The 25035-nt window shown below is 37.0% G+C and overlaps 2 protein-coding genes across 7 annotated transcripts in view; both read right to left on the bottom strand.

Moving 5' to 3' along the window:
* Positions 1-717, bottom strand: part of CMYA5 (cardiomyopathy associated 5) — a 107933-nt gene extending 107216 nt beyond the window's left edge. Inside the window, exon 1 of one of the 2 annotated variants that reach the window (XR_011471190.1) lies at positions 507-717. Coding sequence is in view for 1 of the 2 variants with exons in the window: in XM_070412248.1 (XP_070268349.1) it covers positions 507-664 (158 nt within the window). In the remaining variant the exon portion in view is untranslated. The remainder of the gene's footprint in view (positions 1-506) is intronic. The other variant, XM_070412248.1, reaches the window with a different exon arrangement.
* Positions 718-2637: 1920 nt separating this feature from the next.
* The window catches only part of TENT2 (terminal nucleotidyltransferase 2), a 46066-nt gene continuing 23668 nt past the window's right edge, over positions 2638-25035 (bottom strand). For 3 of the 5 annotated variants that reach the window (XM_070412243.1, XM_070412244.1, XM_070412247.1), the window contains 6 exons: positions 24842-24970; positions 20441-20484; positions 15604-15740; positions 9613-9704; positions 5918-5997; positions 2638-4084 (listed from right to left, as the gene is read on the bottom strand). In XM_070412243.1, the coding sequence (XP_070268344.1) occupies positions 4010-4084; positions 5918-5997; positions 9613-9704; positions 15604-15740; positions 20441-20484; positions 24842-24970 (557 nt within the window). In that variant the 3' untranslated portion in view covers positions 2638-4009. The remainder of the gene's footprint in view (positions 4085-5917; positions 5998-9612; positions 9705-15603; positions 15741-20440; positions 20485-24841; positions 24971-25035) is intronic. The other 2 variants (XM_070412245.1, XM_070412246.1) reach the window with 1 other exon arrangement.

Here is a 25035-nt window from a genome sequence, read left to right as displayed (position 1 = left end):
GTTCCCTTGTGGCAACCTAGCCCAGTATTAGCCATCCAAGAGACCGCCACCCTCACCCCCCGCCCAAACCCCCTTCTCTAGCTCAGGCTTTCAAGGTTGTTCCCGTGCCTTAGGCCACAAGTTTCAGCGTTCCAGCACATTCTGCAGTTAGGCAGGACCCGAAGTAAATTCCCAGGAATAAACAAGAGCTTCGGGTGACAAGGAGCTGGGTTGGGAGAAGAGGGGGTAGTGAGGGGGGCGCAGGGGCGGGGGGCGCCGAAGGGATGAACTTGGCAGCTGCAGGCGGGCCTGTCACTCCAGCTGGCAGGAGGCACCTTCACCTTTAAGTTCTTACCAAGGCAGCGCCCCCAGAGAGAAAGTACTTCTTTCTTAGCTCGAGGGGAATGAACTCAAGCAATTAAGAGGAAAAGGCCGGGGCTGCGCCGCGAAGCACCTGCCCTCGGCGGCCGCATTTCCAGGCCCGGGCCGCGCGCTGGCTGCGGGGCTGGGAGAGGCGCACACGCTACCTGGCGTCCGGCTCCTCCTCCGACTCCGTGGCCGTCTCGTCCTCCTCACCCTCCTCGCCCTCTGACTCCTCCTCGGTCTCCAGCTCGCGAGTCGCCTCCTCGTCCCCGTCGGAGCCGAGGAAGCTCTCGGTGGCGTGGTTGCTGTCGCTGCTCGCCATGGCGTCTCTCCGGGCCGGAGCTGGAGCCCGAGCCGCCCGCGCCGCGCCTGGTGTTCTCCCTCTGACTGCGCCTCTGGCCCGCGGGGCGGCTCGGGTTGCCGGCACTGGGGGCGGGCGCGTCCCGCGACTTTAAATAGAAGGCGTCAGAAAGTTTCTCCGCCGAGCTTCAGCGACCCGGACTCCGCTTCTCCTCTTCCCGGTGTCTGCCAACTTCCCCCGAGCCCGCCCCGCGCCGATCGGCGGATCCCTGGCGGGCCCTTGGGGCAACTGAGGATCGCCCATCACTCCAAGGAGCGCAGGCTCCCAGGCAGCACCAGGTGGAGAGGAAAGGCGCCCAAGTGGCGGAAACCTCTTTCCTCTAGAGTGGGTTTGGTAGGCTTCGTTTCCAGCCAAGCTGCCCTTTATCCCAACCTAATGCGTACCCTTACTGCGCAAGGGACTTAATAGTTCAGGCACTCAGCTAAGGGTCTCACTTCCATGATCCCCTCACAAGTCCGCTGTGTAAGGTTTAACTGCCATGCTGGTCTTCTAGAAAGAAAAAAAAAAGTAGCTGGCCCGTTCAGGTCTCAGGGCTAGTCCAGTGATCCCTGGGGAACTTAGGCTTAAGTTTATTGATTTTGAATTGAGTGAAAGTTTATTCACTTTGATCTATTTTTCAGCAAAACAGGTGAAAAGCAGCAACAGTAAAATGAGCTGTGTGCAGGGCAGTGTGTGTTTTTCCTCCTCTTTCAAAGTTTCTCACCTTTGAAAGATGAGAAAACTGCCAGTGAAGGAGTCCATACCATAATAAATTCGGGGTAAGAGGAACTTTATTTGGAAATGTCATAATATTATAAAGGAAGAATGCCCTAAATACTTACCCATCCTTGAGTGCTGCACAGAATTACTAGAGTACTATTAACTACTTTTTATAACAGTGATGGCGAACCTTTTGAGCTCGGCGTGTCAGCATTTTGAAAAACCCTAATTTAACTCTGGTGCCGTGTCACATATAGAAATTTTTTGATATTTGCAACCATAGTAAAACAAAGACTTATATTTTTGATATTTATTTTATATATTTATTTTATATATTTAACAAAGAAAAATCAACCAAAAAAATGAGTTCGCGTGTCACCTCTGACACACGTGTCATAGGTTTGCCATCACTGGTTTATAATGATTACTCCAGTCACTATAATATTAATTATGCTCAACACATTCTGATAAAGAAGAGTTGCACAGTGTATATTTTAGGAAAATTTTCAAGAAAGGGAATATATAAAACATAATTGCTTTAAAGGTGTTAAATATCAATAATCTAAAAAATTCATCTGTGTAGAAAGCTCCATTCCTAGTAATACAAGAGAAATAGGGTGTTGATGTAGTTAGTTGGCTTAACAATGAAAGAACCTGATTCCAAGACCCTCTGTATAATCTAAATCAGTGGTTCTCAACCTTCCTAATCACGGCCCTTTATTTTTTTACATATATATATATTTTATTGATTTTTTTACAGAGAAAGGGAGAGAGATAGAGAGCTAGAAACATCGATCAGCCGCCTCCTGCACATCTCCTACTGGGGATGTGCCTGCAACCCAGGCACACACCCCTGACCGGAACAGAACCTGGGACCCCTCAGTCCGCAGGCCGAGGCTCTATCCACTGAGCCAAACCGGTTTCGGCAATCACGACCCTTTAATACAGTTAGTTCCTCATGTTGTGGTGACCCCCAACCATAAAGTTATTTTCGTTGCTACTTCATAACTGTAATTTTGCTACTATTATGAATCGTAATGTAAATATCTGATATGCAGGATGTATTTAGGCGACCCCTGTGAAAGGGTCGTTCGACCCCCAAAGGGGTCTAGACCCACAGGTTGAGAACCTCTGATCTAAATAATTAAGCACAATAATTGGATTCAGTTCAGTTCCAGATGATAGCTACAGCCTCAATCTCATCTCCAAAGACTCACAAACACAAAAACACATAAACAATTTCCATATATAAACTTTATTGCATTTGACATAATACAAAACTTTAAACATAAAGAAGAAAATGAAAATATGCACCTTTTACAAGTCAAAGAAAAGCAAGTCTTAGCATTTGGATTGGTTTGCAAAAAACAAAACAAAAAACAAAACCCCCAAATATATTAGAGGTACAAACTGTGCTACAGCAGGTCTAAAAGAAGTTGTACAGAGTCCTTTTGAAAAAGTTAAAACTATTTCCAAGATTACTTTTCATATTTAAATGTACAGGCATTAACCACTTTACAAATATTTACACAACCCCAAACAACCTTAATAAACACTGTAGCTTTTTCAGCAGCCACCAATACTTCTTCATGTGAAAAAGAAACACTAAAAAAGTATCTTTACAAACATTAAGCTTTTATTTATAATGATTTTATGTCTTACCCTAAGACATTTTATTAGGGACTTACTGCCTAAAAATTCCAGTTGATTACAATCCTATAATTGCACACGGAAAAAAATCTGATATGATCAAAAGGTTATAATCTCAACTTTGACCTTTCAGTTTCTGTTGTTTCATGTCACATGGAAAATAAAAGCACAAAATGGGAAGTAAAGCTAAAATGCATATTGCACTAAGCTACTATAAAGCATAAGGGACTTGATCTTTTCAAAATGTCTACAACGAATTGATTTTTTAAAAACAATTCACTAACTGCTGTTCAATACAGAGTTAGCGCTCATATTACTACAGTGCAAAATGTACTGTTGTCACAAAAAATTGAAAGCAATCTCGAGTACATCAAAAGCATCTGAGGTACTAATGAAATGCTAATACAGACACACGTACAGCCTCTATCCTGGAATCAAGTGAAGACTTAAGGCAACTGTCCAGTATTTCATGCCTCTGCAGTGATTTCATTGAAATAAAAGATTTCATTTTGCTTCAAGTAACTGAATAACTGACTTGACTCTTCACTTTACTAGACCAGACAGGCAATAAACTATCTACTGAAGATTATACTTTCCAAAATTCCACAAATCTTTTCAGTATTAGCATGTGGTACAATTAACTGAAGTTATATCAAAAACCTTTTATTTGTTCAGATAGTCTCCCCAAAAATATTTTATCTGATCACCTGAAAATTCATGCCATAATATCACTAATCATCAATGTAAACATTTTCAAAAATACATCTCTAAATCAAAGGGTTTTATTAGGAAATGTTATAATAAAATATGCAATCTTTATATAAGTATGTCCTCTTAAAAATAAAACATGAAAACAAGAACAATGAAAAGAAACTATGATGGAGGTAAACAAAATGCATTATGGTATTACTATTGTTCTTTCTTTATCAGAAGAATTTATTAAGTAATAGAGGCCAGTCATCTTTTCAGGACAGCAGCTCTTAAAGGTAGTATACTGTTCAAATCTTTTTTGTTTCTCAATCTGTGCCATGACTGTGAGAAGAAAAAAAAAATCATTCTTAAAACCTAAAGTATGTGCAGAACAAATCCTGAACAGAAAGTTACTAGAATGTTAATAGTAGTTCTCTCGAAGTAGTAAAATTTGGGGTGTTTTTTTTTACTTCTTTGTGTTTTTATCTCCCAAGTTTTTAACACAATACAAGAATTGTTTCTGTCATCAGAAAAGAAAATGTTATCTAAAAACTCAATACCTGTGTGGCTTCGATTAATCGTATAGGTGGTACAAAAAGACACAATTGACAATATTCACATTTATTCACAGATTTAAATAATTTCATCTAAAGCAGCAAGGTACAAGGTAATTAAAACAAAATCTTTTTGAGTTTGAAAGAATAAGGGAAGATTACTTAAATTATCTGATTGACTATTTGGCATCTAGCAAGCTTTTTCAATTAAAAATAGTATTTATGAAGGTGATAGTAAATCTATTAAAAAACACTTTCTTTATGACTCTAGAAAAGACAAATAAGTTGAATTGGTAGGAAAAAAAAAAAAAAAAGGAACTGAAGTACCCTAGCTGGTTTGGGTCAGTGGATAGAGCGTCGGCCTGCGGACTAAAGAGTCCCGGGTTCGATCCTGGTCAAGGGCACATACCTTGGTTGCAATCTCCTAGGGCCCTGGCCCTGTTCAGAGGCAACCAATCGATGTGTTTCTCTCACATCAATGTTTCTCTCTGTCTTTCCCTCTCTCTTCCACTCTCCCTGAGGATAACAAAACAAAAAAAAAGGGAACTGAAGAAAGCTTATCCATCAATAAGAATAGCTATGTAAGCAATATTGTTTTTGAGTTATCAATTTAACCTGACAAAAATATTCTCTCTGGAATATCTGTTTGGTCCTGCAGAATTCCATTCATTTAAATTTTCTATTCTGGTTGATAATTGAGAGGGCCTAATTTGAAGAATAGTTTGTAATATTATACACTTGCATTTTTAATTATCATCAAAATGAAGTCCACTTGTATGTCTTGATAATAAAAAGGTATGTCTCCAAAATGCTCGTCACAGTCGTTGATCTTTTTCTTCTATGAAGCATTTCTCCTGTATGTCTCATAGTACATATTTTTATCAGTGTGTTACTACATTGTACTGCGAAAATTCCTTGAGGACTAAAACCCCACCTAGCAAAATTACTGATGAATAAATTCATAATGTGGACTAAAGAGCTAAGGAATAAACTACAGTATGTGTGTGTGTGTGTATATGTACATATATATGACCGAAGTTTTTATATTTATATATATATATATATACATATACATATATATATACATATATATATATATATATAATGCGTGTATATACACAAACATACGTTTTTAACTTCTCAAAATATAAACAAAGATAAAATGAGACTCAAGTTCCTGTTAGGACATGCAAAATAAAAATCATGGGGGGGGTGGGGTGGGAGATATCTGTAATACTTTCAACAGTAACAGTAAATGAATGAATGAATGAATGAATGAATGAATAAATAAATAAATAAATAAATAAGCTTTCTTTTAAGGTATAATAAGTTCCCCAATATTTTAGGAGGCAAAGAAGTCCATCAGGCTTTAGTTTCATTTTGAGAGTTTAATAAGTCACTATGGAAATACTTATTTCTACAAAAGTGAAAGCCATGTGAATGGAAACAGAAGGGAAAGTATATCTAAATTCAAGTAATAAATTCACTATTGTGCCACATTAATGGCTTCACAACACAGAAACCAGGGCTATTCTGTCCAATTACTAGTACATATGTATTTCATTTTCAAAGCACACTAGTCTACTAATGCGTTTAAGAGTTAATCTAATCTACTGTTTACCTTTAAAAATTGATCCTTTATCATGTCAAACTTCTGCTTTTCATGTACAGCTCTGGCAGTATTTGTTCCATCAAAAGGTTCTGCAAAGTTAAATGCACATATAAACAAAAAATTATTAAAATGAAAGCTTCAGTTTTTTTATTTGATTGAACTATATGAAACTGTCAATATTTGACAGTTTTTGACCTAGAAAATAGCAATTACATATAATTCAACCTAGTATCTTATTAGATTTATGCATATTAAAAACAGTTTTATATAGCTATGTACTGTCTAATAAGGTAGAAAGAATTCAAGTGAGGATAACTAAAAATGAAGTCATTAGCATAAGTATGTTAAATCTAAATCATAAAAGTGGATAAGATTTCTGAAGAATTAGTGTCAAAAACCTACCTACCTTTAAGAAAATAAAAGTAAGTTAAAGAATTAAAGTTATCAAAAAGAATAAAGCACTGTATCTGAGAGAGATGGTTAATGTTAAATATCACAGAAAGATAATTTTAAATTTAATTTGAATTTAAAAGACCACTGATTTGTCAAGCAACAGAAAGGTCAATCGCTTTGAAAGTCTAAACATCGTGAGGATAGAAGACAGTGCAGAGAGTTATGGTGTGAGTGGATGGTTTATAAAGATACAGTGAGAACAGTGTAACTGGTATAAGAAATTTGGCAGTGAAAACGAGAGAAAAGATAGCAAGTAGAGAAGACAGGAAGAAAATGAAGAATTTTAGAGAACAGAACATTATCTTCCACATCACCCACAAGAGGGAAGAGTCCATATATACAAACAACAAATCTACACTAATAAAAGAGAAACATGGTAATTAGTGTATGACCGCTACCCTTCCCATTGGCTAATCAGGGCAATATGCAAATTAACTGTCAGCCAAGATGGCGGCCGGCGGCCAGGCAGCTGGAAGCGAACATGAGGCTTGCTTGCTTCAGTGAAGGAGAACTCCAATGTTCCCCGCCTGACTTGCCGGCCTCTGAGCTGGCAGTCTGAAACATTGTAACAAATATAGAAGCTAAACAAAACCCAGAAACCAGCTTTCAGCCGGCCGGGATCTCAGAGCTGGAGTTATACATTCTTTCGATTATAGAACCGAAACAAACCAGATACCAGCTTTCAGCAGCAGAGGCCTTGGCCCAGAATAAAAAAAAAAAAAAAGAAAAAAAGGAGCGGTTGGGAGCTTCAGTCAACAACCACCAGCCTGAAAGCAGCCCTCAGCCCCTCACCCAGACTGGCCAGGCACCCCAGTGGGGACCCCCACCCTGAAGGGTGTGTGACCAGCTGCAAACAGCCATCATCCCCTCATCCAGGCTGGCCAGGCACCCCAGTGGGGACCCCCACCCTGATCCAGGACACCCTTCAGGGCAAACCAGCCGGCCCCCAGGCCTCTATCCTATATAGTAAAAGGGTAATATGCCTCCCAGCACCGGGATCAGGGAGCCGCGAGGCCTCCCGGCACTGGGATCAGCATGACAGGGGGCAGCGCCCAAACCCCCTGATGGCCCTGCGGCTCTGTGTGTGACAGGGGGCGGGGCCACAACCTCCCTATCCGCCCTGCTCTGTTCGTGACAGGGGAAGGCACCCCAACCCCCTGATCAGCCCTGCTCTGTGCCTGATAGGGGGGAGCTCCCCAATCCCCTGATCGCCCTGCGGCTGTGTGTGTGACAGGGTGCGGCGTCCCAACCCCCTGATCGGCCCTGCTCTGTGTGTGATAGGGTGCGGCGCCCCAACCCCCTCCCTCCACAGGCCCTGCTCTGTGACAGGGTAGAGCTATAACCTCCCCATTGGCCCTGCCCTGAGTGTGACAGTGGCTGCGCCCCAACCCCCTGATCGGCCCTGCTCTGTGGGTGATAGAGGGCGGCGCCCCAACCCCCCCCCCCCAAGGGCCCAGTTCTGTGTGACGGGGTAGAGCCATAACCTCCCCATCGGCCCTGCCCTGAGTGTGACAGTGGCGGCGCCCCAACCCCCTGATCGGCCCTGCTCTGTGGGTGATAGAGGGCGGCGCCCCAACCCCCTGATCTGCCCTGCTCTGTGTGTGACAGGGGGCAGTGCCCTAACTCCCCTATCGGCCCTACTCTGTGAGTGACAGGGGGGAGCTCCCCAACCCCCTGATGGGCCCTGCTCTGTGCATGACAGGGGGCAGCGCCCAACCCCCTGATTGGCCCTGCTCTGTGCGTGACAGGGTACGAAGCCCCAACCCCCTGATGGCCCCTGCTCTGTGCGTGACAGGGGGCAGTGTCCCAACCCCCTGATTGGCCCTGCTCTGAGCCCGAACAGGGGCTGCACCTAGGGATTGGGCCTGCCCTCTGCCACCCAGAAGCAGGCCTAAGCCAGCAGGTCGTTATCTCCCGAGGGGTCCCAGACTGCGAGAGGGCACAGGCCGGGCTGAGGGACCCCCCCCCCCTCCCCACCGAGTGCACAAATTTTTGTGCACTGGGCCTCTAGTCCTATATAATAAAAGCCCAGCGACCATAACAGCAGAATGACCAGAATGACCGTTTGACCAGTCACTATGAGGTGCACTGACCACCTCTTGGTTTTTTCAGCGCCGGCCGGCAGGCTCTGATTGCCGGATGGCAAACGGGGAACCGGGGTGGGTGGCAGGGGATGGGACAGCGCCAGGACTCTTGGTCCCACCCCCCGGCCCTTCGACTCCGATCTCCCAATGGCAAACTGGGAACCTGGGTGGGTGGTGGCGGGGGGTGAGGCCAGCTGCCAGCAGCCGGAGAAGATGGCCCTGATCGCAGGCTAAACCTAGGGACCGTACCCATGCACGACTTTGTGTGCCGTGCCTCTGGTGTCTTATAATATTGAGAAGACAAAGAAACTGAAGATAATAGTGAGAAAAGGAGGCTAACAGATGGGATAGCTGAAATAATGCCAGCAGCAGGTAAAAGTTACTCGAGTTTAAGAATTTTGGCAATAAAAAAGAGGGGGGGAAGTACTTAGAAGAGGCAGTAGGATGAAGCCAAGAGTATTGATAAGAACTATGTGTGCCTTTTAAAGCTGAGACCTGGAAAAAGGGTGAAATCCAATGGAGAGGTTAACTTTACATTTGTAATACAATCTAAGCAGGCAGGCCCATAATTTTAAAAACTCCTTTTGTTTCTTTTGTTTTTTGTTTTATTGCTTAGAAAGGCTATTTTAAAAAGGAGTTTACTGTCACAGTACTGTTTTTTTTCAATAGAATAATGCCATAAGCCAAACTATCAGGTCACATCACACATAGCACTTTACAACAGTCAGTGTTTCTATGAGTCAGTGATAGTCAACTATATGTAAATTAATTTTAGATAACAGAATATCTCAGCATTTAACTTTTAAAGTAAAATCAATTTCTATTCATAAAAATCTAGCTTGCATTAATAATCAGTATAAAAGAACTGATTTTATTTCAATATAAGAATAACGTTTCCATCAATTACAAGCAGGAGGGATGCATAAAGACGGCTGAAATCTTACCAACTAGAAACACTAAACACCTAAATTCGTGTTTGTATTTTTCTACAAATAAAAGTTTTTAAATTATTTCTAAATATTAAATTAAAATCTTATATCTAAAAGACTTGTAAACCACTTCAGAATATAAATTTATTATTTTATAATAATATAAGCTGAACTTATTCAAGTAATTCTCTCAGTACCATGATGATAACTGAATGACAGAGAGTAGTGGAAAAGCTACCTTCTACACAGATGTATTTATTTCTCCATTCAATACCATCAGGCCTGGGAATGGCTTTGGCTTCACGAACTGAAATCATTTGACTGTTCCAGCTATAAGAAAACATTAATCATGTTAACTATTTTAATTTCCCATTTATTATTTTTATTATATTAGTAGTAAGGCCTCCTCTGATTTTCTCAAAAAATACTGAAACTTGCCTCAACCCTCAGCAATACAATCCCCATTTCCGTTTCTCTTTTTTCTCCATAGCACTATTAGTCTAACAAATTGCTTAGTTATTGTTGTTTATAGTGTGTCTCCAAGATATTAAATTATTTCTGTATTTTTTCATGTTCAACTAGTTGTTTAGCACAAATTAGATACTTAATACTTATTTATTGAATAAATTAAGCAATATAAAAAAATAAGAAACCCTGGCCCCGTGGCTCAGTTGGTTGAAGTATTGCCCTATACACCAAAAGACTGCGAATTCGATTCCCAGTCAGAGCACATACCTAGGTTGTGGGTTTGATCCCAAGTTGGGGTGCATATAGGAGGCAACTGATAAATGTTTCTCTCTCACATCAATGTCTGTCTGTCTGTCTGTCTCTCTCTCTCCCCCCCCCCCCCCACTCCCTAAAATTAATAAAAAACATATCCTCAGGTGAGAATTTTTTAAAAAGAATATATAGCCCTAGCTGGTTTGGCTCAGTGGATAGGTCATTGGCCTGCAGACTGAAGGGTCCCAGGTTCGATTCCGGCCAAGGGCACATGCCTGGGTTGCGGGCTCAATCCCCAGTAGGGGGCGTGCAGGAGGCAGCCAATCAATGCTTCTCTCTCGTCATTGATGTTTCTCTCTCTATCCCTCTCCCTTCCTTTCTAAAATCAATAAAAATATATATTTTAAAAAAACATTAAAAATAAATAAAAGAAAAATGTGTAAGTAAGCAAAAAATATAAAAATTATATTCATTATTAATACCTCACTAAGAAGTTTTAATTTAAGAAGAATTAATCTTCTTGTGTTATTTTCTGATTTAGTCAGTAATTTATGTTCAGGTACATATCTATTTGTATGATTTGGAAAAAAATTCTGAAACTTTCCTAAAGAAGCAAGTAGGTGCTGGTTCAGAAAACAAAATTATTACTTTATGAAAACATTAATACACTGTGAAAACATGTATTACTACATATGGATGTAGCAGCTAATAATGAAGTTTTATTCAAGTAAAATAATTTTATCAGCATATCTGAAGGTAAATTGTCCAGTCTTTAGTAATGTATTTGCATTACATTGTTGTTTCTTTTGATTTCTTTACAATTATAATAGTTTGTATAAGTACTATTTTCTTTTTTTCAAGAATTATTTTAACACTTATGACTACTCTGCCTGTATACAAGAGAAAATGAGTTTGGGGAGTAGCTGGTATCTTTTTTACAGTGCTATCTAGCTTTCTCCATCATTTCAGTAAGAAGAGAAAAGACCATAGTTTGGGACCTTCCAAGTCCAACACTTTCTATATTTACTAGATAGAGAAACCATCTATACTAATAAAACGGTAATATGCTAATTAGACCGGACATCTTCTGGACGTCCTTCCGGACAAAGTCACAGTGGCGGGGGCTGAGGCAGAGGCAGTCAGGGGCGATCAGGCCGGCAGGGGAGGGCAGTTAGGGAAGATAAGGCCAGCAGGGGAGCAGTTAGGGGACAATCAGGCTGGCAGGTAGAGGCACTTAGGGGCGATCAGGATGGTAGTTAGGGGCGATCAGACCGGTAGGGGAGCAGTTAGGGGGTGATCAGGCTGGCAGGCAGAAGCAGTTAGGGGTGATCAGGCTGGCAGGGGAGCAGTTAGAGGCATTAGGCCAGCAGGCAGAGGTGGTTAGGGGTGATCAGGCAGGTGAGTGGTTAGGAGCCAGTGGTCCCGGATTGCGAGTGGGATGTCTGACTGTTTGCAGGATCAGGCCTAAACTGGCAGTGGGACATCCCCTGAGGGGTCCCAGATTGGAGAGGATGCAGGCCGAGCTGAGGGGGAACCCCCCCCCGCCAACCCCTGTGCACTAATTTCATGCACCGGGCCTCTAGTAAGAAAAGAATATAATAGTGGGTTCAGTATGGCATTTATTTCTGGAAAACTGATTAATTTCCATGTTAAATAATCGAGAAAATATTGCATCTCATGAAGTATGATCATTGAAAAGAATCCTTAAAGTATAGTTTTCTACATTTTCTTATCAAGAGTAAAGTTCAGAAACAAAATTAACACATTAAGCATCCAGCCTGTTTGTCTTCCAGACAGAAAGTATAGTGTCAGTCACTGGTGACTGACATGGAGCTTAACGTGTTGAAAAACAAACAAACAAAAAGAGTATCGTTTAGAAATACAGGGTGAGGCAATAGAGCCCAGCTCTACTGGCATGGCTCATTGGTTGAGCATCGAACCATGAACCAGGAAGTTAACAGTTCAATTCCCAGTCATGTCACATACTTGCCTGGGTGGCAGGCTTAACCCTAGTATGGGGTGTACAGACGGCAGCTGATCGATGATTCTTTCTCATCATTAATGTTTCTATCTCTCTCCCTCTCCCTTCCTCTCTCTGAAATCAATAAAAACATTTTTTTAAAAAATACAAAAATAAAGTTCATAGACTCTCCAATATCTGAGTCTATAATATTTAGAACTTTTGTCTTGCTAAAATACAAAGTTATTACATCTATATTTTTCTTTTTTTAAAATTCTTTACATTGAAAAGTATTACATATGTCTCCTTCTCCCCCATTGACCTCTCCCAGCATGCTCCTGCCCCCCAGCACAGGCCCTCACCCCCTATTATCTGTGTCCATTGGTTATGCTTATAAGGAAGCATGTAAGTCTTTTGGTTGATCTCTTACCCCCAACCTCCCACTATTTTTTTCAAGATTCCCTGAGTCACATAATTCTTTTTCCCCCCTATTTTGTCAGTTCCCTTTCCCCGGGTACAGTTTTAGAAGTCTGGTTTCATTATGAGAATTTTCAGCAGCAAAGTTTAGGAGAAAGTTATGGGTGAAATAGGTAAGAACATCTTAGTCATTTTTAAATGGCCATATAAAATTTCTGCAACATTTGTACCATATACTCAAGCATCTCTTAAAAGGCACTTAATTCTGTCTTCAAGTATAGAAAATTTTTTAACTGAACATTTCAAAGTTCAGAAGAAATCCTTACAAACATTTCTAACTTATCAGAATTTTTAACAGCACCTAGTTCATCACCATGACTACATTCTTGGCTGCGCTCTCTACAGTCAAATTTCTGAAAATACCTGGTATGAAACAATAATGCACTTGACAAATGCTCTATATGATGAGAGAGGAGAGGAAGATGGCTCGTAAATCATGTACCATCATGATAACAAATGCATACAAAAGTTCAAAACCTTTTTCAAGCATCAGCATCCTAGCCAGTATCATTTGGCACAGCAAACTAGTTTCTGTCAATGCTAAACTCAAATGGGACAACTACCATCTTGTTTCAGTCCAACAAAGCAGCGATTTTCAAGGTGTTTGTACGTAGGTGCTCTAATCCTAAACCATACACATGGCAGAAATGTAACTTTCTACTATGTGTATCCTTTTCCTCTACAAACTTCTCCCAAGCCTTAATTTATATGACATGACAGACCATGCCAATATTGTCTAACAAATTAGAGTGTGTTTTGTAGTCAGGCCCCAGTTTTCTCACTATCTGCTGTATTGACATGAGAAGGTTCACAAATTCCCCCTAAGCTTGACCTCATTTATTTTAAGGATTAAATGAGGTAATACATGGGAATCACTCAGCATACTCTAAAACAGGGGTTCTCAACCTGTGGGTCATGACCATCGGAAAACACATATAGCATATCAGATATTTACATTACGATTCATAACAGTAGCAAAATTACAGTTATGAAGTAGCAACAAAAATAATTTTATGGTTGGGGGTCACCACAACATGAGGAACTGTATTAAAGGGTCACCGCATTAGGAAGGTTGAGAACCACTGTTCTAAAAGGACACGAAATAAAAAAATATTCACTAAATATTAGCTATTTTGTTATTCCAATATCTGAACTCTAGAGTAACCTTTACAGTTTATGTCCTATGTTTCATATAGTCTTAAATCTTTCTTCATCTTTATATTAATGAAGGCTCCTTCCCTTTTATCCTTGTTGCCTGGACTTCTATGTAGGTCATTTTTAACCTGGACTATCATAACTTCATTCTTACTGAACTCCTTTCTTCCAGCACTTTTCCTACTCCTTTTCTTAACCTTATTCAGCAATTTTAGTAATCTTAAGGATCTTTGAATCAGGTCTACAATCTTACTTTATGCTTCAAATTATTTATTTATTTATAAATATTTGTCAAGTACCCACTATCTGGCACTGAACTGGGTACTAGAGAAACAACTTTAACTAAACAGGTTCAAACAGGCCGAAACCGGTTTGGCTCAGTGGATAGAGCGTCGGCTTGCGGACTGAAAGGTCCCAGGTTCGATTCCGGTCAAGGGCATGTACCTGGGTTGCGGGCACATCCCCAGTGGGAGATGTGCAGGAGGCAGCTGATCGATGTTTCTCTCTCATCGATGTTTCTAACTCTCTATCTCTCTCCCTTCCTCTCTGTAAAAAATCAATAAAATATTAAAAAAAAAAAAAAAAAAAAAAAAAAAAAAAAATAAACAGGTTCAAACAGTCTGGTATAAGCTTTACTTTGAGAAATTTAAAAAACATTTCATCTTTCACGCCCTATGTTTCAAATCATCACATAGAAGTCAATTTTCTTTAAAGCTAATACATCATAGTACATAAGACAATATCAACATGTGGTAAAGTATCATAGTTAAGAGTGTGAATTTTGCCGAAACCGGTTTGGCTCAGTGAATAGAGAGTTGGCCTGCGGACTGAGAGGTCCCAGGTTCAATTCCCGTCAGGGGCATGTACCTTGGTTGCGGCATATCCCCAGTAGGGGATGTGCAGGAGGCAGCCGATCGATGTTTCTCTCTCATCGATGTTTCTAACTCTCTATCTCTCTCCCTTCCTCTCTGTAAAAAATCAATAAAATATATTTTTTAAAAAAAGAGTGTGAATTTTGCAATCAAAACTATTTGAAATACTCCCCCTACAAGCTGTGTGATCTTAGTGCAAGTTTCTTAACCTCTTTATATGCCTCACTGGTAAAATGGGCATAATATAATACCATCCTATATGGTGATAATGTAAACTGAGTGAGATAATACATATAACCTATTTAGAAGGTTTACCCCACCTAGTAACAGCCATTTATTACTCTTACTATTATTATCCCCTCTCCAAACCTCTTCAGTGTGGGATTCTGTGGTCACTGTATTTCTCTAATTTTGTATAACTCCTAAGTCCTTTCTCCTTCTCCTTCAAGCTTTCTAAATTGATCAGAAGAGCTGCGAACATCCCCTAATCCTATTCTATGAACTAAGAACTCCCATAAGAACTTTCAGTTATGTCCAGTCTGATTATATACTTTAATCTTTCATATTTACACATTACTGTCAACAAAAAACATGGAAAAGGATTATTCCTTGATTTGTATATCATATACCACAACTATTAAATTCAGATATCAGGTATTAAGTAAATATTTTTCCAATTTGTCACAGCTGTGTTTTTTACTACAAATTTTCAGTATTTAAAAAATAGATGTTCCAAATGATATAGTACCTACATATGACCAACGTAAACATTTATTCAGGCCCTACTATGAAAAGAGGCAGCTAAACATAAAATGGGATCACTAGTGAAAGCAACTAAAACTGGGTTTAGTGAGCTAAAATTTTTTTAGCTAGGAATATGAAATCTACTTAGTTTCTAATAATTAATCTTTAGATATTAACTTTTATAAGTTATACATTTCTGGACAAGTTTACAGCATTGAAATTGACAAAAATAACCTTTTGACCAAATTTGTAGCATTCACTTATATAAAAATGAATAAATACAATTTGAGGTTTCACTTACTCAAATTCCGTAGCATAATACTTAAGAAAGCCCAGTAAGAGGTCCCCAAGATTTGATTCATTCTTTGAGAGGTAAGGAGGAACATTACATGGAACTTGATGTACAAGGTGCAGTTGTATAGCAGGACTAAAAGATTCCTGTCAGGAAAAAAAGGGGACAAAATGTAAAGCCATATAAAACATACACTAAAAACTTTGTAAATCCTGATCTAAATAAAGTGCTCTGAAAAAGAAGAAATTTTTTTTTTATGTTGGTATTTTGGAAATTTGAAGGTTTTCTTACACTTACGTTTACTAGTGTTTGGAGTAGGCCAGAAAGTACCTGAAAATCTAAGATATTATAATCCTTGGCTGAGATATAACAAACAATGGATCTGTATGCTAGCAAAGATTTTCTAACTCATAAATAAAATGTTACTGTACATGCCGAAACTCCATGCAATAACACAGAGATTCCTTTACAAATGTATCTCCTTTTTAATTATTTCTATAAGAAGCAGTTGGACTTTATAGAGGTTATATCAAGCACCAGGTAAAAGAGCTCTTTCTAACTGCCAGTTAAAATTTCTCTCAAAGGCCATAAAAATAACTTTAATAAATAAATAGTACCTATACCAATTAAAAAATTTTTATTTTGTATCTTAGAGGGAAAAGAAGAGAGACATCCAACATGAACTGAACTTGAAAAGACAAAGAGGGCAGGGAACAGAAGAAAGGAAAATACCAGCAAGCAATATTCAGCAAACTTTTACCATAATATTCATAAATATTCATTTTCATTTGCTTGTAATCCAGGACTAAACAGCACACTTCTTAGAAAGAATACTAATGGGTACTTATTCTTTTTGCCTATGGTATGCCATTCATTTTCATATTTAATCTTTTCTCTAATAGCAGCAAGTTCTGGCTCTAAAACACACTAAATGAACTATACAGCTTCAAGTAGTATATATCTGTATGCCTGAAAATAAAAGAATTTAGTAAATAATCTTGTTTTTCACTGCTAAAAAATAAACTCCAATTTTGCAACTGGCTGCTTGCCTTAATCCAGGATCTGAAAAAGTAGGGAAAGGACAGCTGGTTGTTAAAACTATTTACAAATAAAAAAGAAAATGTTTCCTAAGGTAGTTTGCAGTGCCCTCAAGAAGAGTTTTCTATACTACCCATTGCCATCAAAATAGAAATACTTTTTTTTTTTTTCCAAAAAAGCTATTGGCTAAGGCAGCAGAATGACAACTACACTTAACATTCCCAACTCTAACAAATCAACCTTGGGTTTATTGATATCGATTAAATTAGTAATGTCTAAATAACTCAAGATAACTGCGTTGTAATACAGAGAATTGGGGTATTGCATCTATTTAATGGTAATCATCAAAAATCATCACTAAAAAATTAAGGAGCAAGAAAATTTTAAGCTTCCCTCCTCTACCCCATTATCTATAACTAGAGGCCTGATGCACGAAATTTGTGCAAGAGCAGGCCTTCCTTCCACTGGCTGCCAACACCGGGTTCCCTCTGCCACCTGGGACCCAGGCTTCCCTCTGGCTGCCAGCATGCACCCAGGACCCGTGCTTCCCTCACAGCCCTGGCTTTTGTCCAAAAGGTTGTCCAGAAGGATGTCCAGTCTAATTAGCATATTACCCTTTATTATTATAGATTCTATCAATAATTTTTAACCACCAGAAAATGATTCTCTCAGAAGAAAACTCTATTTCAAAACCACAATTCATAATGTTGGGACTCCTAAATTGACACTTCTAACATATTTAGTATTACAAGTAGATATACTAATAAGAAAGAAGCCTCAATTTATAATAAAGAGTAAAAGCAGAAGGAAGAGCAGGTATACTGCCTCTACCACCTTTTGTCTCTTAATTGTTATGTGTAAAAAATTGGACTTAGGACATTACTTAAAATTGTAAATTTAAATATTACTTTCTGGAAATTGAAAACAAAGGTATAACAAGTTCAAGTGGCAAAGAAAATAAAAGTGGGTCACTGTTTAATACCTTCAGCTCTGAAAACTACTTACTAATTTTGATTTCTAGCACCTAGCACAGTAAGCATATAATTTATGAACTGATGCTAAAACAGAAGTTATTTTCTGACCTGAAATTTAACACAGTTTGAACTTCCTTTAAATTTTTTATTTTGTTCAGTAATTTAAAGAAAAGTATCAGCAATTGTGAGATTAAAACTGAAATAGTGAGACCTAGTCTATAAAAATGATTGAATGACCTTGGACCCATTTGGCCAGTCTCCTCTTAGCTCCACTGTTCTTTTTCACAGTCATATACAAAAGGGCCATATACATACTGAGGGAGAAATCTGGGACCCTTCAGTCCGCAGGCCGACACTCCATCCACTGAGCCAAACCAGCTAGGGCTGTATTACATTTTAAGGTTATATCTTATTTTGGGCTTCTCATAACCAAATGTGTAATGAATCAATTCTAAATGATATTTAAATGCTGATACTTTTAACGATACATATTTTCCATTTCTCTTCAATCAATGCCAAGGTAAGGAAAACTTTGAAAGGCAATCGCTTGAAAAACATCTGAAAAGTTTCACTGTTTTGTCAATACAATTGTCTTCCAATATGGCAAAAACATCTTCTGCCATATTCTATTATGGGAAGCTGTGCCCATAATTTCTTACTTCATCTTCAAAGTTTGAAATCTGGACAATTAAAGACCTTCTGGAATAAATTAGATTGGCTAAACTTTTTCTTGGTAACTTTTCCTTAAAAAAATGAGTAGATGTAAAGAGTAAGTAGATATAGAGTAAGTAGAGTTTTGCCTGAATAAAGAACTAAATAATATATTGAAGTTCTACCACGCTTTCTTTATTGTATACAGGTCACCACCAATATGGTGATGTATGTTGGAAAACTGATCACTAAATTTCCGTTACATTATATCACATTTTAGTGAGATTTTTAAAGTTTTGAAATCAATATAAATAAGTATTTAACATAAAGTATGAGTACTATGATAAGGTGATTAAGGCATAAACTTTGGAGTCAGACCACCTAGGTTTGAAACGTTGTTCTTCTATTAATTAAATGAAGTTACCCAGCTTTGCAAAGATTCTTCATCTATAATATAAAGAAAATAGTACTCATAGGGTTGTTATAACGATTAAATAACATAATGTATGTAAAGCTTAGCAGCAATGGTATTACCTAAATATTCATAATTTAATATATGCCAGGCATCATCATTTTAACTGTACATTTATATAATAATGCAGTACGGTTAGGTCCTAAAACTTATAATGTATTATTTCAAAATTAACTTCCTTATGCTTTTAAAAATTTAAGTAATGTCAACTTTAAAATAATAGTTTTAGTACCATTTTATTTTTTAATATATTTCAGAGAGGAAGAGAGAGAAACATCAATGATGAGAAAGAATCATTTGTGCCCCGACTGGGAATCGAACCATGACCTGCTGATTCATAGATCAATGCTTAACAACTGAGCCACGTCAGCCACGGTTCATTGTCATTTAAAAAAAAATAAATCTTCACCAAAGTATTTTGTCTTTTCAAAGGTATTCAGTGAAAGCTTGTTTCATTTTTCATGTTTAAAAGCATACCCTAGTACTATTGGGAACTCGTTATAATGGTTCTTCATATAGCAGAATTTAGTTTTTAAAAGGAGGAAAATAAGATATACAAATGCCAAAAGGTTGTTGTTATAAATGTGTCCTCTAGAAGATGACCCACCACAAACTAGGAAGTCCCACTACAGCAAAGCTCTCTTGCAGTAAACCTTTCATTACCCAGCACCTTGCATGTATGTACTGCAATTATTGCAATAACTGAGGTTCAAAAACAAGATCAGTTCTTTTCAATTATCAAGGATTAAATTTTATTTAATTTAGGTTCTATGTCAAGTGTATTTATTATATTTTGTGATACAAAATAAATAAGTTCTTTGAATGCTGACCACTAAAGCTAGATACTATGTTTTTCTTTATAATATGACCACTTAGTAAGTTTAAAAAACTAACAGGTAAAAATTATGTGGTTTCAGTAGGTTGGTCAAACATTCTAAACAAGTAGCTTAAATAATATTTTCAAATAAAACCAGGAACAAGGCTGACTATGGGAAAAAACAAAAATAGTAGGACTATAAAACAAGGCAACAGAGAATTCTGGAAAGAACACAAAAAACGGAAGAAACAAAAGTATTCACATACATTGCAAATATGTACATTACCAAGGTTTGTCTAAACTCAAACGGAGAACATACTAAACTTTTTCTAGTAGGTACAGTTCATTTCTTGAGTATTTCCAAATTGCTTCAGCAGGATTCTTATTATGCACACAAGAATAGAGTACTACTGTTACCTCTTTTGCTTTACTACTTAATAAAATCAAATGAAAGATACAATGATTATCCGATTGTTCAATTTCTTAATTTCTCCCCTCTGCTTTCAAAATATACATACATTGGACGAAAAACTTCTGAGTTAACTAACTAAAGAAATGCTGTAAAACTGTATTTTAAGAAAACCAGAATGAGTCCAAATGGGACTAATTTAACTCCCATTAGGGATAATCATGAGCTTCATGCACAAAATTCCATCATTAAAAAAATGACCAGATTATCTGCCAATAACAAAATAAATTATCAGTCTTCTGAAAAAGTATATGAAACATTTTTAATGTTCTAATGGCCAATGCCTCAGTCTATAGAGAAAATGTTATCAATACTTAGAAGGTTATGTAACTATTACTACTTTTATATTTACATTAACACTACATAAATAGTCCCACATATACTGGTCACATTATGTATTATAATAATTTATAAGAAACACTTACTGGGTATATTTTTTGGATGGATGGAAGGATGGGTTCAGGTAGGGCTATAAAAAAAGAAAGTTTAAAGCTTCCATGATTCATGTAATTCATTTTACAAAACAGTAATTTGTCAGCTAAGGCCCTCAGATATGAAACTATAAGGGTTTCTGCTAAAAGTCAACAGTTTCCATATATTTTGTGAAGTTAATTCTGATACCTAAAAATTTTAATTCACAATATATCTAAGTTGGCAATTTAAGGTTTGTTAATAAACTGTGCATATTTTAATGTAAACCAATGTTCCTTATGTGGTTTAGAATAAGCCACCAATAAATAGACACACATCATTTGATCCAACATCAGACACACACACAAAATAAGCAAGACAAGAATTGTTCTACAGATATTAAATGGACATTAAGATGAATGTAGCTATCAAAAAAATTTAAGTATAGTCCAATGATACAGTCCAACAACAGTTCTATCACAATTATGCCTTTATTATTTAATTTCTTCTAACAAACAATAATACTACAATTAAGATAGTTTCTGGAAACTGATCTACTGAAGAAAAGAAACTGGAAAAAAATCTTCAACTGCATTACTTAGTTTTTAAAAGAAAGCCTCAGCAATTTTAGAAATCTAAATCAGGAGATTTGAACCAACATTCTATAAATAAAATTTCATACAAAGGAATCATTATCTTCATATGCTACTATATTTTTAATTGTCATTCTTCACCCTTCAATAGTTTTACCCAAATCCAACCTCACTAAATTCATTAACAGTCATTTCAGATCATTATACAGTAAATGACATTAAAGGCAAGGTTCCCAATATTCACAACATGATAAATAACTTATAATGGTTTATGTCACAATACAAATATATTTATAGACTTCTTTAAGATTAAAGACCAATATAGTATCATATGATAAACTATGATAATTTAAGAATTAGAAATACACTGCATTTAATTAAATAAACTTAGTAATAATCTTTAATTCATTTTCAACTGGCTATTTGGCAAAAACATTTTTGAATGACTTCTGGAATACATTAATATATATATAATCAACCATTATGGTCAACTTAGGTCTCCAACTATGCTTATAAATGTATAAATTTCTACCACATAGTATTTAAATTTCCCTCCTGTATCATGCTTCATTCCCAAGTTGAAAATTGGAATAGAATACTCTGGAATGTTCACAGTGTATGACTGGAATATCAGAAAAAACTTACTCATTACTTACCAAAATCACTTAGAAAACAAGGTTACATCTTTCCCCACAGGCATTCAAATGCACAAAATAGAAGACCCTACAAATAAACTCAAGCCCTAGTCACTTTAATTCTAAAAGTCTCTATATTTGTATAACATTTTCATGGCTTTCTAATAATTGTTGTTATAATATAGAAGTTAAATTGGAAAATTTTATTAGAAATTAGTTTTTTTAATTAAAAACCTAAATTCCTTTCCTACTGAATTCTCATAGTAAATTAAAATTGTAATTTAAAGAGGATGAAGAAAAGGTTACAGAGAATATTTTTTAAGTTTATCTCATTCTAGAATTATAATTAGAATGCTAGGAGAATAATACAAATACTAACCACTGGTTTAAGTAAAGTCTTTTAATAGACAAAGAGTAATCTGGAAGCTTTTGGGGGCAGAAATATCATTCAGTAAACCTCTGACAAACATAGATTTAAGAACACTAGTTATAACAAGCAATTAGTGTACTGTAGCAGTTATTTACTCATATATGTAGTCTATTACTGACTACTGAAATTCATTCTAGGAAATGTTTTTAATCTTTTCAACCTTTCTACATACAGAGGACCTGTTTCCTTTATCTGTTCCTGGCAGAAAAAATATTAAAGCACTTAAGAAGTTAAAGGTAACTTAAAAGTCATCTAATCCAACTATTCATGTATCAATGAGAATATTAAGGCCAGAGAGGTAGAATAACTTAGCTAAAATCATAAACACTAGTTCATTAGGGTAGACCTTGAACTGCTCAATACACCTTGCAGACCCTTGTATGAAACAAAAGCAACTACTTATTTCAATGCCTCTAATGTCTTCTAGCAAGGAATGGCTTAAATTTGCCAAAGGACTGAGTTGCTGATGTCCTTTAACAAAGACCTAGAACCTAGAAATGGTTGATGATAGTACATTAATTACAAATCAACTAGTAAATGGGACCACTCTGTCAAGAATAAAATATGTTTGACAATATCTAAACCAAATTTTAACATAATTTCATCACACTAGTAAAATACTATGTTTAAATTTTTAACTTCCTTACAAAATCACCGTGGGCTATCTGTGATTAAAGTACATTTTTCTAAAGACCATCAAATTAAAAAGTATAATGTAACACATTGAGAGTGAAGAAATAGGGCACATATGGATGTTCATGAATGTTAAATGCTTTAGTCAATTCAAATTTTTAAATCACAACTATAACTAAAAAATTATGAATAGACAGTAGGTGGTGATACGAAGTTTGTCATATTATTCTTTAAATTTTATAATAAATATTTCTAATCTCTTCAAGTTTTAATAACTGTGAATTGTACAGAGTTCACTAAAAAAGCAACAAAAGTACCCTGGCCAGTGTGGCTCTCTGGTAGAGCATCAGCCCGGGACCAAAGTGTCGAGGGTTCAATTCCCAGTCAAGGGCATGTACCTGGTTGGGGTACATGTGGGAGCCAACCAATGTGTCTCTCTCACATCAATGTTTCTCTCTCCCATCCCCCCTTCCTCCCTTCTACTGTCTCTAAAAATCAATGGAAAAAATATCCTCAGGTGAGGATTAACAACAACAAAAAAGCCTCAAAAGTAATTCGTGTTTTAGATTGAACTGCAAAATTGGACACAAAATGATTAGTGATATGTAAAGTAGTATTAAAACAGCTAGCTAACATATGTTTCAAATCCTACTAGAGGAGCAAATCAGTCATCAAATTAATGTATATCTCAAATTAGTCAGCAATAAAAATACATATATTATAATTAGCTTTTTCTGATAAGTGATTCATAAAACTTTGATCCATTTAACTAATTGTCTCACCAAGTAAAAAAAAATCACCTGATTTCATCATTCAAATAAAAACACTCTTATTTAATATATATTCTAAAACATCTACAATTACAGTCACATATAAAGGAAACAAATCCTGCTATCCATAAGTAACCTGATAAATTTTGGCACATACCTTTTCAATATTTGTTATACATATGAATATATATACAAACTCAAATATAATTAATTTTTTTTTAATCCTCACCCTAGGATATTTTTTCCATTGATTTTTAGAGAGAGTGGAAGGAAGGGGGGAATGGGAGGAGGGGGAGGGAGGGAGAGGGGGGGGGGAGGGGGGGGGGAGAGAGAGAGAGAGAGAGACACACACATCAATTGGTTGCCTCCAGCACCAGCTCTGACCGGAGCCTGGGATCGAACCTCCAATCCAGGTATGTGGCCTTGACCAGGAATCAAACCCACGACCCTTTGGTGCACAAACCAATGCTCTAAACGCAGAGCTACACCAGCCAGGGCTAGTTACTATTTTTAAAATAAATTTGGTGTCATGTTGTATATGACTTAGTGTATCCTGAATCTTTTCTTATATCATTAAACATCTAAAACACATGATTTTTAGTGGCTGTGTACATTTCACATTGGGATATACTATAATTAATTTAATCATCCACATTCCTAAAAACTTAGTATATTTCTAATCTTTTACTATTTCAACAAACACTATGAAAAACAGCCTTATAAATAAATCCATGTAAGCATCCCTGATTATTACTTTACGATAAATTCCTAGAAATAGAACTACTGAGTCAAAGGATAGGAACATAAATACTACAACATCACTTTCTAAACTGTGGCAATAACATTAACTCAGAACAGATCAGATCCAAGACATCCTGGTAAATGGTCTTCTATTACAATAACGTAAGTTTTCACCCTATCTCCATACCAGCTCACAGAGAATAAAAGCTTCTTTGACCAACAGGAAAATAATTTCATTCCTATCTCAAGTGAAAAATAAAAAACAGGATGACTGGTATGTGAGCTTATTTTTATAGGCCTTCTGAACATTCATTCATCTGCCTCAAGAAAACTGTTCCACAATACAGTGGTGAAAAGTTCTTTGAATACAAAAGTGAATACAGAAAACTGTCAAAAAAATAAAAGCACCGTGAAACTGCTTTCTAATGCTTTCCAGGGAGTAACATTTCTAGAGCAAGTATTCAAAGCAATAAAACAGAAAATATGGTCTAATGGACCTTAGATGTTAATGTTTAAAACAATACTATTTGAAGTAGGGTCAATAGGGAAAACACTATAATAAAGTTTAGCTGCATTTCCGTTTTAAAATTTGGGGAAAACCCATAATACTTACTTTGTAAGTAGTGCAAAACCATCAATACAAGACTATAGCTGCTTAAAGTACCACGACTGGCATCATTTATATCATGGTGACTTGCCCACTTCTTAATCACCAGTACTAATGGACGAACTCGATTTTCAACTGAAAGTAAAATTAAAACTTAAAAATTGTAAGAAGACATTATAGTTTCTTTTGAGTTTCCATAA

Source organism: Myotis yumanensis, unplaced genomic scaffold, assembly GCF_028538775.1.
Source record: "Myotis yumanensis isolate MYYU_CA2020_CCGP unplaced genomic scaffold, mMyoYum1.0.hap1 SCAF_4, whole genome shotgun sequence".
NCBI lineage: Eukaryota > Metazoa > Chordata > Mammalia > Chiroptera > Vespertilionidae > Myotis > Myotis yumanensis.
Note: the sequence above shows the minus strand (reverse complement) of the source record. Positions and strands in the feature narration are given on the sequence as shown.